At 41.9% G+C, this 18,727-nt stretch overlaps 1 protein-coding gene and 1 non-coding gene across 2 annotated transcripts; both read left to right on the forward strand.

Moving 5' to 3' along the window:
- Positions 1-219: 219 nt before the first annotated feature.
- Positions 220-325, forward strand: LOC121968791. The gene has a single exon (XR_006108327.1). It is a non-coding gene; the product is annotated as a small nucleolar RNA R71 (small nucleolar RNA).
- Positions 326-9,307: 8,982 nt separating this feature from the next.
- On the forward strand, positions 9,308-9,799 carry LOC122054891. The gene has a single exon (XM_042616312.1). It carries the CDS (start codon positions 9,308-9,310, stop codon positions 9,797-9,799), a length of 492 nt encoding a protein of 163 aa, XP_042472246.1.
- The last annotated feature ends 8,928 nt before the right edge of the window (positions 9,800-18,727 follow it).

The raw sequence follows: 18,727 nt of genomic DNA on the forward strand, positions 1-18,727 counted from the left end.
TCTCTTACATTTATAGCTTGCACTTTTTGAATATCTGAGGGAAATTCCATCCAACTTTTGTTCGACCATTCATGGAGGTTCAATGTCACTTGATCAATTAATGAATAAGCTTCATCTACACTTTTGTCCATAAAAGAACCTCCAGCTGATGAATCCAATAAACTCTTGTCTGAGAAAGAAATTCCCCCATAGAATATGTGCAAAATCAACCATTTTTCAAAACCATGATGAGGGCACTGTCTTTGAAGACTCTTGAATATATCCCATGCTTCAAATAATGATTCTCCATATCCCTGAGCAAAATTTGTTATGCAATTCCTCATATACACCGTTCTACTAGGAGGGAAAAAATGATTCAGAAATTGCTTCTCCAATTGTTCCCAACTTGTGATGCTTTGAGGACAGAGAGAATATAGCCAAGTCCTTGTTTTATCCTTGATACTGAAAGGAAATGTCATCAATCGAACTGCATTTGCTGATACTCCTTCACATTTCACCAAATCACAAATCTCTAAAAATGTTTCAAGATGCAGATAAGGACTTTCTGATACTTCTCCTCCAAATTTGTGACCTTGTATCATGAAAATTATCTCTGGGTCTAGTTGGAAACTTTCTGCTTCAATTTGAGGTTGCACAATGGGAGATAAAAATCTTGCAGAAAAGGGTGTAGAAAAATTTCTCATGGGCCTGCTTGACATGTTAGTGCTCATGGATATTCAAGAAGAAAAAGAAAATTATCAAGAATCAAAAACAAGAAATAAAATGCAATATGAAAAGCACGAAAGCAAATGCAGAATTTAAATTGCTAGAAAGAAAGTGCATAATGAAAACAAGAAAGAAAAGATAAAAGGAAAAAAAAAATATCTAGAATAATTCATATGCTAAAAATTGCAAGATATGTTTACAAAAGAAAAGAAAAAAAAAAACAAGATCAAAAGAGAAAACAGAGAAAAGTTAGATTAGAGTGCTAGAAATCAAGAATGCAAAGTTAGAATTAGAATTAGAATTGCAACAAAAAGAATTGTCAAGAATGTTATTCAAGAAAGGAAAAACTTACGAAAATAGAATTCTAACAATTAGTTATAACTATGCAAATCAAAAGAAAAAAAAAATTATGTTTAGTCTAACTCAATTGATAATTCCTAATGTTATAGCGCAGTCCTCGGCAACAGCGCCAAAAACTTGTTACGTTCCGCAAGTGTACGGAAATGTCGCAAGTAATATAAAAGATTATCGTATCCACAGGGACTGGAATAAGCACTAGAAATGTCTCAATGCGAATTAGCTAAACAACTATCCAATCGTTTGAAAAGCAAAGTAAAGGTAAACAAATCTAATATTATAGATCAACAAACAAGAGTTTAGTGTTTTGGGTTATGATAAAGGGAGATTCTAGGAGTTTCGGTTTCTTTGTAAGATTTCTTGAATGTAAATGGTTCACCAATTCTTATTCCTCAATTGCCAAACATGTAGAAAGTTGTCGGTTCCCTCTTGCAATAGACAACCGGCTAAGGACTGAGAAATATATCTAAATAGGATTAATTAGACATGAACCTACGTTGTCCTTACACAGAAGCGCACCTATTACTATGCCTTCCTCGGATATCAACATAGAAGCCCACAACTTATTAATCTATAAAGATACAAGAAGCTAATCATAGAATCCATCCTACTCTCTTGAATATTCCTATTTCCTCTTCAAGATTATCTCTCAAACGTCCTTACACGGGCTTGCACCTGTCACCTGGATCCCTCGGATGATCGAGTGAGAGTTTATCCTTACCAAGTCCATAAGAAATTCAAACAATCAATCAAGAATGAGAATTAAGCACAAACCACCATCAATCATTCAAGATCTAATTGATACAAGCAAGATAATGTCATTGAAACAAGAAAATGGCAAATCCATAAGAGATTACATCAATCCATCATACAAATACTCCCTTAATCCTAGAATACAAGATCTACTCCATGAATCGAGGAAGAAAACCCGAAAGAATAGAGATTACAAGCATTCCTTGAATCCCCAATCCAAGAAAACAAGAAGAGGGGAAAAGAGAAAACTTATCTACGAAGAAGCCTTGTCTTCGGATCCAATCCTCGCTCCGGAGTCGAAAAGAACTCCCCTTGAATCGCCCAGAAATCCTCCCAAGAATGGGAGGAAACCACCAAATCTTGCCTTCTCCCAAAGGGGGAGAGATCCCCTTTCAATTCATGAAGAAGGGTTTAAATAGAGGAGGGAATCGGGCGCCACACGGCCCCGTGACACGGTCGTGTGAGATTCACACGGCCATGTCTAGTTCCCTCTCTGCCAAACCTGCACGGCCGTGTGACTCCACACGGCTAGAACCCTTCTGCTCTCTGGAAATGATACACGGCCGTGTGGTGCACACGGCCACAGCCTCACACGGCCGTGTAGATCCACACGGCCATGTAAGGCTTCTGCTCTGGTTGGCTTCAAATCTTGACACGGCCGTGCGAGGTTCACACGGCCATGTCATCTTCCTCTTCTGTTGGTGCCAAACTCCACACGGCCCGAGCTCCATCCCAGTGCATGGCCGTGTGAGGTACACGGCCCGGTGCTTTCTCCCTTCGTTTCCTCCAATGCATGCCCAAAGATGTAGATTCTTCACCAAATCGACTCCTGTGTACAGAAAATGCACAAAAAGCAGATCTCCGAACCAAAAGAGTAAATATGCTAAAAGGAAAGTTGGAAGTATAAAAATGCATAGATCAAGCATGCTCAAAGTATGTAAATGTGCGTAAAAACATGCATAAAAGAGTATATAATCTACGCACATCAAAACCCCCTATCAACTGGTCCCTGAAAAAAGTCACACAGTTATCAGGGGGATGATGAGGTCGATCCTTCGGTGTTGGGAGTATGATTTTATATTCCTTAGGAATTTCATATTGACGACGGATGGATAATCTAGCATTCTTATCAAAGATAGAAGACCTATGGACATACCAAGGAGCAATTGCTTCTTCAGCCATGGACAAAGGTATGGGCTAGAGCAATGACGGATTACTTACTGAAGACAAGAAAAGGGATCGTCGTGAAATGGCGAGCACGAGGACTGGTTGAAGACAGCAACAGGGAAAGAATTCTAGAGAAGGAAAAAGGAAGGACGAGGTTTAAAGAGGAGACGAAAGGTTTAGGGTTTGAGAAACGCAAGATGGTCGTCAGATTAGGACGGAGGTAGCTCAGCACACGCTGAGGATCGCAATAGAAAGGCAAAAGGCCTATGTGACGTGGTGATCAGAAAAGGCATGTGTCAGGTCATCATAAAAAAAGGAGGGGCATTTATATCGGACACGACAAACCGAATCGCGATGGGGTTGGTAGTGCTTCGAACATTCTCTCACCCGAGGGAAAGCCAATCACCGATTAGAAAATTTTGAAAGAAGACGTGATCGGCTAGGCTTAATAAAATAGAAAGGACATAACTTTTTGACTATACCCAGGCTAAAGACAAGAACATTTTAGAGTAAAAAGTTTAGAAGAGTGATAAATGTCAATCTGTCCTTGCAAAATATGACTTAGTATTTATTGAAAATATTTCTATTAACGAGGGCGATTGTGGTTATGTTAGATAAATCTGGTGGTTATAATATCAAACGGTACTGATAGTTAAAATAACCTTAGCTATGATAAATGACACATAGGATACATGAAGCAATGATGAACACAACAACACATTGTAAATGATAGAGGGATTCAATAAGAGCCTTTGATTAGATACAAAAATTTGTCTTTACACTCAGAATCTCAGCAAATACATAGCGTCACATTTCCTCAGGAACAGCAAACCTCAAATAGATAACAAATATTACAAGCATAAACTCCTAGGGCACTCAGAGAATTTTAGTCCCACTAGATTCAAACTTACCATGGAGCAGAGATGGAAACAGCCCACTTCGTCCGAGCTTATCAAGGCATATACGAGGCAATATTTTGCCCGAGACGAAGAAAGCAACAAAAAACAAAAGCTCAAGGGCAACGAGACAAGGAAACATTGATTCATTCCATGACGGAAAAGTAAATGTAAAAACCACTTCCCCTCTCAAGCCGTATGAGCTCAACAAGTGAAGCAACCAATTTTAGCCCAAGGGTGACATGTGATGTGCCCTTCACACAACACCCCTGGGTCATTTGGCTGCCCCTCTATAAGTAGAAAAAATTTCTCTGAAGTTTTTTGGGTCCTTCAGAGCACCTGCATCTTTGGATACAAGATATGAACCGCGAAACTTCATCTCTTAAGACGATCCCTTGAACCCCTGAAGTAGCCAGAGCAAAAATCCCATTAAACTCATATATAGATCTCACCTTGTCCAACAAAAGTTGCCTCCAAAAAGGAGGATCCACGACCGTGGCCTTAGCAACAAAAAGTGGCAAGGAAGAAAAAGAACTGAGAGAGGTTGTGGGTGAAGAGAAGGTTGTAGCCCTATTTAAAGGAGAAAAAGGATTACAGTATGGCCACACTTAATCTATTAAGATAGTGGTACACAAAATCTGTGAGGTCATTTCAAAATCAGGAGCAGAGTCACGGGTAGGAAAAGATAAGATCATACTTCTGTCTAGTCAGTCGTCTACACCTCCTTCGACTAGACTTGAAGGGAAGGCTAGTGATATGGGTTAGGTTTTGTGGGTCTTCAGAGGAGGTAAGAAAAAGAAGAAAGAGTCAAAGGAGGAAGGCCAAGGACGGCCGAAACATGCCTGCCGAACGAAGGTAAGCTAATATCGGTCAATACATGCCTGCCGAACGAAGGTAGGCCAATATCGGTCGATACATGCTTGCCGAGCGAAGGTAGGCCAATATCGATCGATACATGCTTGCCGTATGAAGGTAAGTTAATAACGACCGATGCACACTCCAAAAGCAAAGATAGACCAATATCGATCGATACATGCCTGCCGAGCAAAGGTAGGCAAATATCGGTCGATACATGCCTGTCGAACGAAGGTAGGCCAATATCGGTCGATACATTATTGCCGAACGAAGGTAGGCCAATATCGATCGATACATGCTTGCCGTATGAAGGTAAGTCAATAACGACCGATGCACACTCCAAAAGCAAAGATAGACCAATATCGATCAATACATGCCTGCCGAGCAAAGGTAGGCCAATATCGGTCGATAAATGCCTGCCGAACGAAGGTAGGCCAATATCGGTCGATACATGATTGCCGAACGAAGGTAGGCCAATATCGATCGATACACGCTGGCCGTATGAAGGTAAGTCAATAACGACCGCTACATACTCCGAGGTAAAGATAGACCAATATCGGTCGATACATGCCTGCCGAACGAAGATAGGCCAATATTAGTCGATACATGCTTGCCGTATGAAGGTAAGCCAATAATGACCGTTACATACTCCGAAGCAAAGATAGACCAATATCGGTCAAGAGGGTTCTTTCGAGCAAAGAACCCGCATAGCTCCTTCAATGAATACCTTAGAAACATGTTGAACAAAATGTTATTTTTTAAACATAACAGGGATACAAATAGAAGTCACATGAAGAAGAATCATACATGAATATACCGAATAAAATAATTCATGATAGAGAATATATATTCTGGCGGGAAATATGCTTTTAGCTTGTCTTGCAGGCACTAAACGACAAAGAAGGTACATCTGGGGTACAAAAAAGATTCCTTAAAAATCATCTTCCCCAAGTACGCAGCTGATGTCATAACGAACTCTAACAAACCGGGGTCCACTTCATGACTACGGAGGTTATATGAAGTGGTATAAAAGGGGGAATCCAGTCCGTTGGCTAGGTAAGTTGAGATCCCTAATTTTCTGGCTACTGTTCATCTTCTTTCTTCTTCCTTCCTCGACATCAAGGGAGATCACTAACTTGAGCGTCGGAGGGCCTAGCCAGGGATTCCCACCCCGGTCTTAGGTCACTGACGATAGTGCTGGTGGGTCTCTTGTGCGCAGGGAGCTTCAGGAGCTTGAAAGTTCGGTTTTCTCCTATTTGTACGGGGATTTCTTCCTACTTAGCAGATTTCCTCCGGTGATTTTGGTTTTCTTCCGACCCGCTTTGGGTTTCTCGGGTCGAGGTTTCACCGGCCTTATTCCTCGTCATTGCAGTGGGTTTCCTTCTTCCGGATCTCCTTCACGGTCAGCTTCTCAGACAGGATCAATTGTCTATTAAGAGTGTAGGGTTTTTTAATTTAGTTATATAAGACTTTATACTTTATATTTCTAACCTTCTTTTTTATTCAATAATATGACTAAATGTTTCCTCTTCTTAATTTTTATATGATATCAAAGTAAGGCTCTCATTTTATATGAAATTTTACAACGAGTTACTCGAATGAACTAGTTACCATAACTAACATCCACATTTAAACTATCGACATCTCAATGTCTCCATCCAGTGAGAAAACAGTTGTTTGGCGAACCAAGTGTTGGAGCAATCCCAATGGTCCGTGCGACCATATGTTTTGGTGTTTGGGCAAAGAGTTTAAGTTAGGTTCACCCTTGTATTTGATATGTGTATTTGAGTTGTGCAGGTTTACAGGATATACATGTGACTCAGGTTGATGACTTCGGGTCTGGTGAAGGATGGAGTATCCGAGTGACCGTGGACAAGACAACAAGGACAAGGGCCGATGGAAGTGACTTCGAGGCATACACGAAGGATGACATTGGGACGAGCCGTGGGCTTGAATGCATCCGAAGGACGAGAGCCAAAGGAAGTAGGCTTGAAGGCAAGAGGTCAAGGCTGCAAAGAAGCATCAAGTGAGTCATAAGGGTGAGGGTATGAGTGCACGAGAGATTGTACACGGAGTAAAATCCTAGTTTTAGAGTTTTACTGTAGTGTTACTGTAGCAGTACTGTACGCTACTGTAGCAGTCAACTGCATGTTTTAGCAGTTGACTGGTGCAGTCGACTGGGTGCGAACAGAATGATTCTGTTCATTCGGTCAGTGTGGATCAGTCGACTGCATGTTTTGGCAGTCGACTGCATCAGTCGACTGCAAGTTTTAGCAGTCTACTGGTATCGAGCCGTTGGAATGTAACGGTCGAATTTCCACAGAGGGTAGTCGACTGCATGTTTTGGCAGTCGACTTGTAGGCGAAGTTTTCAACCCGCGGCGTATATAACCAAATCTTGGGAGCTTGGTTATAATTGACGAAATTAGTGGTAGTAAACCCTAATTAGTAGTCTACTTGTTCTCAAGTATTTATGAGTGTTGTGGTGAGGTTTCTCCACCCACAAGGAGCTACTTGAGATATCCGGAGTTTGCTGGGGACTAATCCACCGACGGATCGGGATCGTCCACCTCAAGGAAACGCCGTGGAGTAGGAGCCCTAATCTCCGAACCACGTTAAACGAACGTGTTAGCAGTTTGCATTTCCTTTCTTAGTTTTAGCCTTTAGCTTGTTTGTTTTGTTTGTATTCCGCTGCGCAAGCTAACATCGTAGGAGAAGCGATCGATTTGGGGGTGCCGTCTATCCAACCCCCCTTCAAGCCGGCCACCGATCCCCCAACACCAAGGAATATAACCCGTGCTAGTCTTACAGAATTGATGATGCCTGAATGCATCAATTCGACGACTAGAGAATATTGTTACTGTTTGTTTGTGTATGAATCTCAAAACATTTCTAAAAAACGATAGATCATAAAGATGTTCTGACACCTTTCCAAAAATGGACCTGTAATCTCAACATTTGGCCAGGTGAAAGCTTCTAGTGTATAGTTTTCCTATGAAATATTATCTATCATTTATGACACAAACCGCCAAAAAGGAATATGAGGTCGTTGGGTTGAAGGACCCATAATATGCTTACCTAGCAAGCTGACTGAATCCCTCCTATAACCCGATCGACAATCTCTTACAAGGGTAATCCAATTGGATTTACAGAGTGTGGTTAGGGACTAGTCCCTCACTCGGCCTATCTATTTAGCCAAAGAGTTCGATCGGACTGGGTGTCCAATCTATCCGATCGGATCGTAGTTCCGATCTGCTGAATTACTCGGCCTAGCTAGTTAATCGTGCAATCTTCGAGTGGCAAAGAAGACTTGGCTCTGGAGAGTGCTAACTCGTCTTTAGTTATTCATCAATACTGAGGGACTCGGCGTTTGACCGACCCAATGGTCTGAGTGGATAACCTCTTAGTTGCGACGATAGATTGCACTGGATTCGAGGGTTGACCCCTCATTGACTTTGATCACCATGTCACCCCGCCTACTAGACTTTGACCCGACTCGAGGGGCCCCACCTTATTCATTGTATTAATTGACATTATCCACTCTTCGAAATGACAAATTCTAAAAATACCATCAACCATTAGGGTAAAAAAAAAAATTCAAAAAGTACTCATAGAGTTCATCCAAACAGCCAGATTTCTTAGACTTGTTTCTCACGTGAAGAAAAATCTCCTACAATGCGATGTAGCTGAGGCTCAAATTTTAGATCCCTTGACAATTATACTTTTTAGATGGCGTCAGGTATCCAGTTTTTCGAATTAACTAAATTTGGCGTGATCAATCCGGCCTCATAAAAGTTTTTCACCGATCACTAAGGTAAATTGGGAAATACTAATGGAGCCTCATCCAAACAGCAAGCATTCTTAGGTCTGCTTCTCACTAGAGGGAAAATCTCCTAAAATGTGCTACAACTAAGATTCGAATATTAAATTCCTTGGTCTAACAATTGCTCCGTTAGTCTAGGATAATGATGGACATTGAGTTTGATTATTAGTGTGTGCTAGAACATAATGGTTTAGATTATAGTTATCAATATAATAAATTTTTTAATAAAAAATATTAAAGTTTTTAAAAACATTTAATCGGTTTAAAAAAAATAAATTTTTTAAAAGTTTTATTATTTATTATTTAATTTAAAAAACAATTTAGTTGATTTGTAAAATTCATAATAAAAATCAAACCGATTTAATTATAATAATTAATATATTTTTTTTAAAAAATTAAACTTTCGAATAAATAAATTGGACTAAAATTTTAAATAAAAATAGATTGAATCAAATCTCGTACATACATGTAAACAAAATATATGAGTTTGATTTTTGTTATAAATGGAAAAAGAAATATGGAAAATCTAGCTAGTGTCAATCAAAAATAATTACTTTATTGGTAATTTTCATCCTTAATTGATTTCTACCGCAATCAATCAATATGTACGTATATATGACTGGTAAGGAGATTTTCATCCTTAATTGATTTCTCAACATTAGTGTATATATATGTGTATTTTTTTCATCATTAGTACAAATCTTTGATATAGTTCCGCGAATTTAATTGTGTTGGTGCTTCGTTCTTAGACGATGATGCCAATAAGGAAGAGGAAGACGAGCATGGGCCGACAAAAGATCGAGATTAAGCGGATCGAGAGCGAGGAGGCACGTCAAGTGTGCTTCTCCAAGCGCCGCGCCGGACTCTTCAAGAGGGCCAACGAGCTCTCCTCTGCGGGGCTCACCTTGCCGTCATCGTCTTCTCCCCCGCCGGCAAACCCTTCTCCTTTGGCCACCCCTAGGTCGACTCTGTTCTTGACCGCTTCCTACCCTCGTCGGCCCACCCTACTCCTCCTCCTCCTCGTCCTCCTCCTCTCTCGTTCCATGACCCCCGTGTCGCAGATCAGGAGACTAATGTTGGCCGGCGATGTTGGCAGTGTCGGCCGTGGAGCATATCTTGGTGGAGGATTCATTGCTGCGGCGGCGCCGCCGCCGCAGGGTGGCAATAATATTGAAATGCAGGCGATTCCTGCGCCGGGTCAGGCTCCGGCTGGATTTGGTTATGGCTACGGATTAATTATTTAAGACCAAACAGTCAGTTAATGCTAATTTCAATAAAAGCCAATCAAGTTATATCTCGTTTATTGAGTAATAAATTTTAATCAAAGATTGATGCTCACATCTCACGTATTTGATTTTGACTAAGTTAGCTCATACTATTAAATTTTCTTTTATTTTGTTTAATAATTTTAATGATTTATAAATCAACTTATAGTATATTTTTTTTTAAAAAAATCTTCTTAAAAAGATAATATTTTTTTCTTCTAAAATGTCAGCTAACTACTTCTAAATATTTAAAAATACTATCAATTTTTTTTTTTAAATTATCATTTAAATTAATCAATTATTCATGAAGAATGATATTTTGAAAATAAAATTATTTTGAACAAATTTTGATATTAATGGAACTTAAGCAGTATTTTTTTTTAAAAAAATAAATCATTATAAAAAAAACACAGTTTTGGGACGAATCAATTTCTAAAAAGTTTCATTCCAAAATTTTGGAAAGAATTTTACTACGAAAAACTTTTCATCCCACAATTCACGTTGCCAACTTGACAATGAATTTGGAGATAAAATTAGCGATGAATAATATTTTTATTATCATATTCGTCACAAATTTATGAAAATAATAAATTTGTTATTATTTTTTTATTATCATATTTGTCATTTTTAGTGTAAAATTTGTAATAAAAAAATAATATAAAAAGAATTATAAAAAAATTATTTTTATAAAATAATAATATAAAAAAATTTATGGTTCGTGATCAATTAATTTTTTTTTTTCAAATTTATAACAAATTGATGATGAGAATAATAATATAAAAAAAATATGTGATGATGGATGTGCACGTCTCACGTATTTGATTTTGACGAATTTAGCTCATAGTATTATTTTTTTAAAATTTTGTTTAATAATTTTAATGATTTATAAATCAACCTACAGTCTATTTTTTAAAATAGAAAATTCTTAAAAAAGGTAATGATTTTGTCCGAGAGTCGAGGCGATGGACGCTGGGGATGTAGCGTTTCTGTTGACCATGTGTGGACCTTCGGCAAGACTAGCCTGCAAGCACAAAAGCGTCAATGCCGAGCCAGGGAGTAGTTCCCCGACGATGACCCTTGGACGCTTAAGTCAGATCTCCGACGAAGGCAACTCTTGTATGCTAGCGGGCCGAGCAGGGAGGTTGCTCGGCTAATTCTGCTGTCTGGGCCGAGCGGGACGATAGTTCGGCTACTTCCATTATCCAGGTTTGTTGGTTCGGGTTTGCGCTTTGATGGCTGTGATCTGATCTGTGGCCGATCCAGATGTCCGCCCGACACATGCCCAGCTGCTCGACAAATGACTTGCTGGTCGGCGCCTGCTTTGGTGATAGTTTTGAGCGTCGGAAGCTCAATGCGAGACCGAGCTGTAATAATGTCGGACCGGCCATTCCCTAGTCCGATCGGCAGATGAGGTCGCCTGATCGGACGCTAGCCCGGGGCGTTGACCGCCTTGACTTTGACCTTCCACGTGACATTGACCTCTCTGCGGGGCGGGGCCCGACCTTGCCACCGGATCACATGCCTCCCCCTCAAGTCTAGTCTAAGGAGGCGACAAGTCCGATTGACTGGACAATGTGGTCTGGTGATGGGTTAGCCGATCGGCCAGTATGTTGGTTGGACCCCGGCCGGTCTACGTAGGACTGATATTCAAGGCCGCTTGGCGTTCTGAGGGTTGGCGCTTCCTTCGGCGTCTTTGGATGAGTGCGAACCGCGCGGTCAATGCTCACGTAGTCCGAATCTCCTCAGAATTTGTACAAATTCCCCCCCATTAAGGTCGGGCACGCGCCCACGTCTAATAATACCGTCTAGTAAATGCCGCCCTGTGAAAGCGTGCCACCTGTTGCCGCTGCAGTCGCCGCACGTCTGAGGCGACAGATGCAGATGTGACATTTGATGGCTTGAATTCAGCGGCTGGATCTGCGCTCCGATTCCCGTGACCTAGATCAGACGGCTCCGATCGGCCGAGCCCAGCCTTTATAAAGATGTCGCATCTTCCTTCTTCTCACTTGGCGTCTTCTTCTCCGATAGCTGCCGACGATTTTGTGCGTGCGACCAGTGCTTCGGCGTCTCTGTGCTCTTCTCCCTTGGCAACTCCTCCCTTTCGTAAGCTCCTTTAAACTTTCCCATCGTCCCGTTCTTGCCGTCCTTTTCTCCTCGCACCACTGTTCCGGTGTGTGTTTCGCGTGTCTCCTTCCTTTCGTCCGTCGAGCTTTCTGTTTTTCAGTTTTCCGATGATGGCGAGCTCTTCTCAACCGTCCGACTCCACTACCGATCTCTGGTACCATACCATGGAGACTCGGTGTAATGACCACCTTCTCACTACTCTCTAAAGGTGCCCGTTACATAACTACTATACACTCTTACTTAACTAGTTTAACAAACTGTACTTAAATTTTTTTCCAGAAAACTTAAAATTTTGGCAGAGTATATGCAGTTCAGCAGGACTAAAATACAATACAATACTGACATGCACATATAACTCATAATAGCAGAAAACATATGAAACTATATCTTAATGCAAACACAAAAGTACCTACTTACTAAGTGAACTCATCTTAGCATGCAATCTAAAGCAAGAATAATCTCTAATGACATGAAATATAAAGTACAATCTCAAATGACATGGAATATAAAGTACAATCTCAAATGTTTCTTATCCACTAAAACACGAAAACTTAATAATGTCCCAAGTCTCTCCCATAGTCCTGGCATCACACATCATCGAACACCTCCTTGTCGCCTTCCTTTGCTATAGCTTTTCCTTTCCTTTATCTGCAGTAAGAGGAAATGCAACCTATAAGCAAAATTGCTTAGTAAGTGCTATCTAACTCACAAAAACTCGAGTATGCATGTAAGTTGAAAGAAATCTAGAAACTGAATGCTCAAAAGAAGATACTACTCATGCTCATCTAACAGCAAAGGAAACAAGGCATACTGAAATGCTAAACATGTAAAGCAAATCTAAACAAACACGCCAGCATACAAGAAAACTAAACTTGCTGAATTTTAAACTTACGTGAAGCTTATTTTACTTGCTCAAAAACTTATACTTTAATACTTCAAAATAATAATAAAGCTTCTCTTGGGCCCAGGCTTAGTGCCAATGCACGCTCCCTAATAGAGACTGTGGTAGCTAGTCACCAGTCCTACGAGGGTAAAGACCTTGGTCTTACCAGGGCCAAGACCTTGGAATTGGTCACCTGAATTTGTTTAACGACAACCTTGGAAGTCGGGTACTAGCCTTTTTAAAAAGTAAAATATCTTAATTACTTCTTTAAATACCTTGGCATTTTAACAAGCACCTTGTGTGCCAAAATCTCTAAAGTCTTGACTTTGGGATCTACTTAAGGCCTTGGCCTTTTTCTTTCTATTCTTTATCTTTCTTATACTTTTCTTAAACTCAAAATACTGATAGGGAACTCAAAATCTAGAACTGAAATGCTCATGATATTCTAATAGTAAAGGAATCTAGAAAATCTGCTCATGTTATTCTAATAGCAAAGCACTAAAATTTGCATACTCATGATATACAAGAATAAAACTACATGCTGGAAGAAACAAGGCTAATCATGCTTAATAAACTAATCAGGAAACAAATAAAACCAATACTGCATGCTTCGAATTAAAAGAACCAATCTAGCTAACTCTAAACATATGTGAAGCTTGTTTCATACAACACTGAACTCGAATGCTTTAACAAACTAAAACTGCTGTGCTTGAGAAGTTCCAAAACTGCAGTTTAAACAGAAATAAATCTGCATACTATGCTAATCTAAATTCTGCATATTAAGCTAACAGAAATCTGCATACTGTGCTAAACAAAACTGCACTATAAGCTTAACGAAACTGCACTTGAAACTCTAAAGAAATTGCTACTGTATACAATTTGTTAAATTTCCAAACCTAACAATTCTGCATTAAGTTCAACTACCCATAAGCTCAAAAGAAACTAATAGGGCACCCAACTACTCTGCTACACACTTATTTGAGTGGCTGGATAGGGTTGTTCTTACTCATTACAGCAAGGGAAAATCAAACTAAGGTGCTACACAATGAAACTAAACTGTATGCTCCAATTTACACCATTTCATGCTCTAATAACTCAACAAAAGATCTATAACTAATATGCAAAAGAAATCTAAAATCTGAAATTGAATACTTAAACAAGCAAAACTACTGGGCTTGGGAAGTTCTAAAATTTCAGTTTAAACAAACAAATAAATCTGCATACCATGACTAACAAAAACTGCACTGAATTTCTAATCTTCACTACTAATAAACCCAAAACTGCAGGTTATAGGATGTATGACAAGAAGGTATCTAACAGCATAATCAAAATTGACAATGAAAAGGATCTAGACAAGCCACCGGAATCCAACAGTATACTCCCGGAATTAAAAGCTGGCTCTGCTCATTGTATTGTACAAAACAAATCTACACCACCAGTTCCAAGGAGACTATTCGTGCCTCTTTCACAACACAAACTAAGTTAGACTTACTGGAACTTTTAAAATCAAACCTATATAGAACTCATTCACAGCTTATGTCTTAATAGAGCAACAAAATTCGAAGACTTTAAAACTCCACATTGATCCGAGCATGCTTCAAAAACAACATCCCAAAACCACAATCCATTCCCCTGTTCAGAACCATGGCAGAAAACCAAAAAGGAACAGAATACTCCACATAATCCAATTATGAGATGCTTAATATCAGAATTGAGAAGCCTAAACTATATGCCAAATCCATTAAAACCCCTTCTCATCTTCCTATAATCCAAGAATCCAAAGGAAAATACTAAATCAAAACTCAACTACCCTTACCACAGGTGAGTAGCTACTTAACATTGATTCTTGGATTCAAACCGAGAAGAAGGGCTCTAGGGTTTTGGTCAGCTCAAGTTTTCCGACTCCTCTTCGTGCTCATGGCTTCCCTTCGACAAGAGGACCTCGTATTGATGAAGAACTCCTGGAGTTAGCCCCTCGTAGGCCGCCGGAGGTGACAACCCTAGCTTCCCTTTGCTTTCCGCCCGAGAGAAGCCGCCGTCGCGCATGAAGGGAAGGTTTAGGGCATGGGAGATAATGAAACCCTCTCTTAACTTATCCCTTTTAATACCTAATATTTCTGTTAACTACTCTAGCTTAAATTAATTCTGCCCTTTTCTTAATCAGCAACGCTCGCTTGGGCACTTGGTCAGTCGGATCCGCTTAAGGTTTGGGTTGGGTCGGAGGTCGTGGGTTGGAACCTCGGCCGAACCTATTTATTTTTTGAAACTTCCTCCTTTTGGTAAAAATGCTAAACGAACTCCAAAAATTACATAAAAATACTATAAAAATTTCTAAAAATCTCTAGAATATTTCTAAGGCATTTCTAAATATTTGTAATTACTATTAGGACTCGAAATGAGGAAATTTGGGTTGTTACACTCGGTACGACTCGGGCGACGCTGCGAGCCTTATAAATGCTTTTGACCTTCCTTCTGACCATGAACTAATCTTGGCCTCCCCATCCGATCGACCCAATGATCCGCCGACCGACATAATTTGTTTCTTTCGAGACCAATTGGTGGTCGGTCTTCGATTTCCCATCAACCCCTTCATAATCGAAGTCTGTAATTACTTTCGTGTCCCTCTTGCCCAGCTCGTCCCCAACTCATTTCGCCTGTTGTGCGGCGTAGTCATGTTATTCCGAATGCACATAATTCCATTAACCCCTTTGGTATTTCACTACTTTTATTATCCCAAGTAGTCCGAGCTGGGCACCTACCTCTTCTAGTCCCGGGCTGGTCTGGTCTTTTTCGATAAAATGCCAACTTCCAATAAACATTGGAAGGATTATTTTTTCTATATGCGACTCCCCGAGCAGCGAGGCTTTCGTACCAAGTGGCAGGTCCAACTGCCACCCCCACCAGATCTGAAGAAATACAAGAGCCAGCCGGACTACCTCCACGCAACTAATATGCTGGCTGGCCTGAAATTTGACATCCACAAGCTGTTGCCAGAGGGGGTGATGCATATGTTCGGGCTGAACCCTATCCGAACGAAGCTCCCGAGCAGCCTAGGTACGAAATTTCTCTACCTTCTTTTCTTGAGTCTAACTGATTATTTCTTTCTTTTGCAGCTGACAAAATGATGCGCGCTCGGGCAGCCAATCTGATGAAGCCATTTCTTCGGTCGTGCGTTCTCCTGAGCGGGGTGGCACCTCTTCTCCAGTCGTTCCCGAGATAGTGGAAGCCATTTCTTCTGATCGGACCCCCTCGCTGGTCGATCTGCCTTCGGATCCAATCGTAGCCTAGCCAATCGTGTCTCTTCCTCCAGCTCGGTGCAGGATTCTGTGATCCGACATTCTTCCGACTTTAGCCGGTCAGTCTTCTGGTCCCACATCATCGGCTCAATCAGCCCCGAGTGACCGCCGATCCGTGTCGGCCATTCTTCATCTCCCAACGGAGGAGTTCCTGTCGGCTGACGATCAACTGCAAACTCTCGAACATCAGATACTCATCCACAGGCTGCTCGCTAAGGTTTGGGAGGAGGCTAGAGCACGCGTCGCAACGATGCCACTCGAGCTACTCGCCAACAGTCACCTGCAAATGTCCACCTGGGTATGTATGCAATGATCATTTCATGATTTTACCTCCATTCGGTACTAAAATTTTTCAGCTCGGCGGCAGTACTGAGTGGAGAGTGTGGCGATGTGCAACCATCTGGCGTTTGTGGAGAAGGAACTGAAGAAGCTCAAGATTTCTCGGGGAGCCTCTTCCTCCCAGGGGCCATCTGTTGCCCAATTGCAGGCCGATCTGGAGAAGACCACTAAACTCTTAGAGGCCGAGCGGAAGAAGTCTGCCGATCAGGCCATTATGCTGGGCCAACTTGAGTCCCAAGTAAAAAACTTATGACCACAAGATCGAGCTGGCCACCAACAGGAAGAACCGAGCCATAGCCGACCTAGAGCTGAAAAACTAGGATGCTTGGAATCTGGCTTAGAAGCTCAAGGGGCTTGAAGACAGTCTGGTCACTGAATGAGACGGCCGATTGGCCGAAGTGGCTTCTGTCCAAGGTCAGCTGAAGACCCTTGAAGAAGATTTGGAGACTGCTCGCTCTTTTCTGGTAACTTACCAGGTGGACGAGCCGAGCCGTTTCGAGACCATGAAGCGGGCATACCTCCACTCGGACTAGTTCCTTGATAAGGCAGTCAAGCGGATCGTCCGATCGTTTGAGCTGGCCATCGACGCAACGCTTAGCCAGCTGAAGACAAACAACCACCTCTTCGAAGCCCTGTCCGATAGTGTCGTTAACCGCGTCCAGCTCCTCGACTCCATACCTAACGAAGCTTTTGACTACATTGAGTGAGTGAGGAGTTTGTAGGAAATTTTTTTTGCAAGTCTTGAATGTATCCCGCCGTTCGGCGGTGCTCTTTTTGTTAATGCAGTGCATGCTCGCTCATTGTAGTGTTGCTTCCCTTTTCCATGTTTGTGCACATTCTTCTCGACTAGGGGTAGTCATTACTTATATAATCCCGAACGGATGACCCCTCCATGGGTTTAAGTCGCCATTCGACCTCAGGAATTTATCAGGTTTTTACCTTTCAGGTTTAAGGTCGTCGCTCGATCGTCGATGGAGACCTGAATTTAACGTCGCTGCTCGACGATTTGAGGAAGTCTCGGGTTTAAGGTCGTCGCCCGACCGTCGGTGGAGACCTGAGTTTAACGTCACCGATCGACAGTTCGATGGAGACTCGGGTTTAAGGTTGTCACTCGACCGTCGGTGGAGACCTGAATTTAACGTCGCCGCTCGATGATTTGAGGAAGTCTCGGGTTTAAGGTCGCCACTCAACCGTCGGTGGAGACCTGGGTTTAACTTTGCCGCTCGACGGTTCGATAGAGACTCGAGTTTAAGGTCACTGCTCGACCGTCGGCGGAGTCCTGGGTTTAACGTCGTTGCTCGACGGTTCGATGGAGACTCGGATTTAAGGTCGCTGCTTGACCATCGGTGGAGACCTGGGTTTAACGTTGTCGCTCGATGATTTGATGAAGTCAGGCGTTTAAGGTCGCCGCTCGTCCGTCGATGGAGACCTGGGTTTAACGTCGTCGCTCGACAATTTGGTGAAGGCCGGAGTTTAAGGTTGCCGCTTGACCGTCAGTGGAGACCTGACTTTAATGTTGCCGCTCGACGATTTGATGGAGTCTCAGTTTAAGGTCGTCGCTCGACCATCGATGGAGACCTGGGTTTAACGTCGCCGCTCAACGATTCGCGTTGACGTTCGATAAAGACTTTGGCAGACATTTGCTTTTGATTTCAGTCCTGCACTTCAAAGGGCGCAGGGATATAGAAAATACATTAATTACATCAGCGCACCTCTCATCCGGCTCGATATGGCTGGAGATGGTTCGCGCTCCATGGACGCTCGAGTCGCCTCCCGTCCTTATCCTCCAAGTAATAGGTGCCCGAGAGGAGCTTCTCCACGACCTTGAAGGGTCCGGCTCACGGGGCTTTCAACTTGGTGACATCGCCAACCGGCTTCACCTTCTTTCATACGAGGTCGCCAACCTAGAACGTGTTAGTTAGAGTCATAGAGCCAATCATTTGATGATTGTATTATAGACTCATAGTTGTTGGAGCAATCCCAATGGTTCGTGGGACCATGTGTTTTGGTGTTTGGGCAAAGGGTTTAAGTTAGGTTTACCCTTGTTATTTGATATGTGTACTTGAGTTGTGCAGGACTGCAGGTGACACATGTGACTTAGGTTGATGGCTTCGAGTCCGGTGAAGGATGGAGCATCCGAGGGACCGTGGACAAGGCAGCAAGGACAAGGGCCGAGGGAAGCGACTTCGAGGCATACTTGAAGGATGGCATTGGGATGAGTCGCGGGCTTGGATGCATCAGAGGGACGAGAGACAAAGGAAGTAG

The sequence above is a fragment of the Zingiber officinale genome, chromosome 3B (genome assembly GCF_018446385.1).
Source record: "Zingiber officinale cultivar Zhangliang chromosome 3B, Zo_v1.1, whole genome shotgun sequence".
Taxonomy (NCBI): domain Eukaryota; kingdom Viridiplantae; phylum Streptophyta; class Magnoliopsida; order Zingiberales; family Zingiberaceae; genus Zingiber; species Zingiber officinale.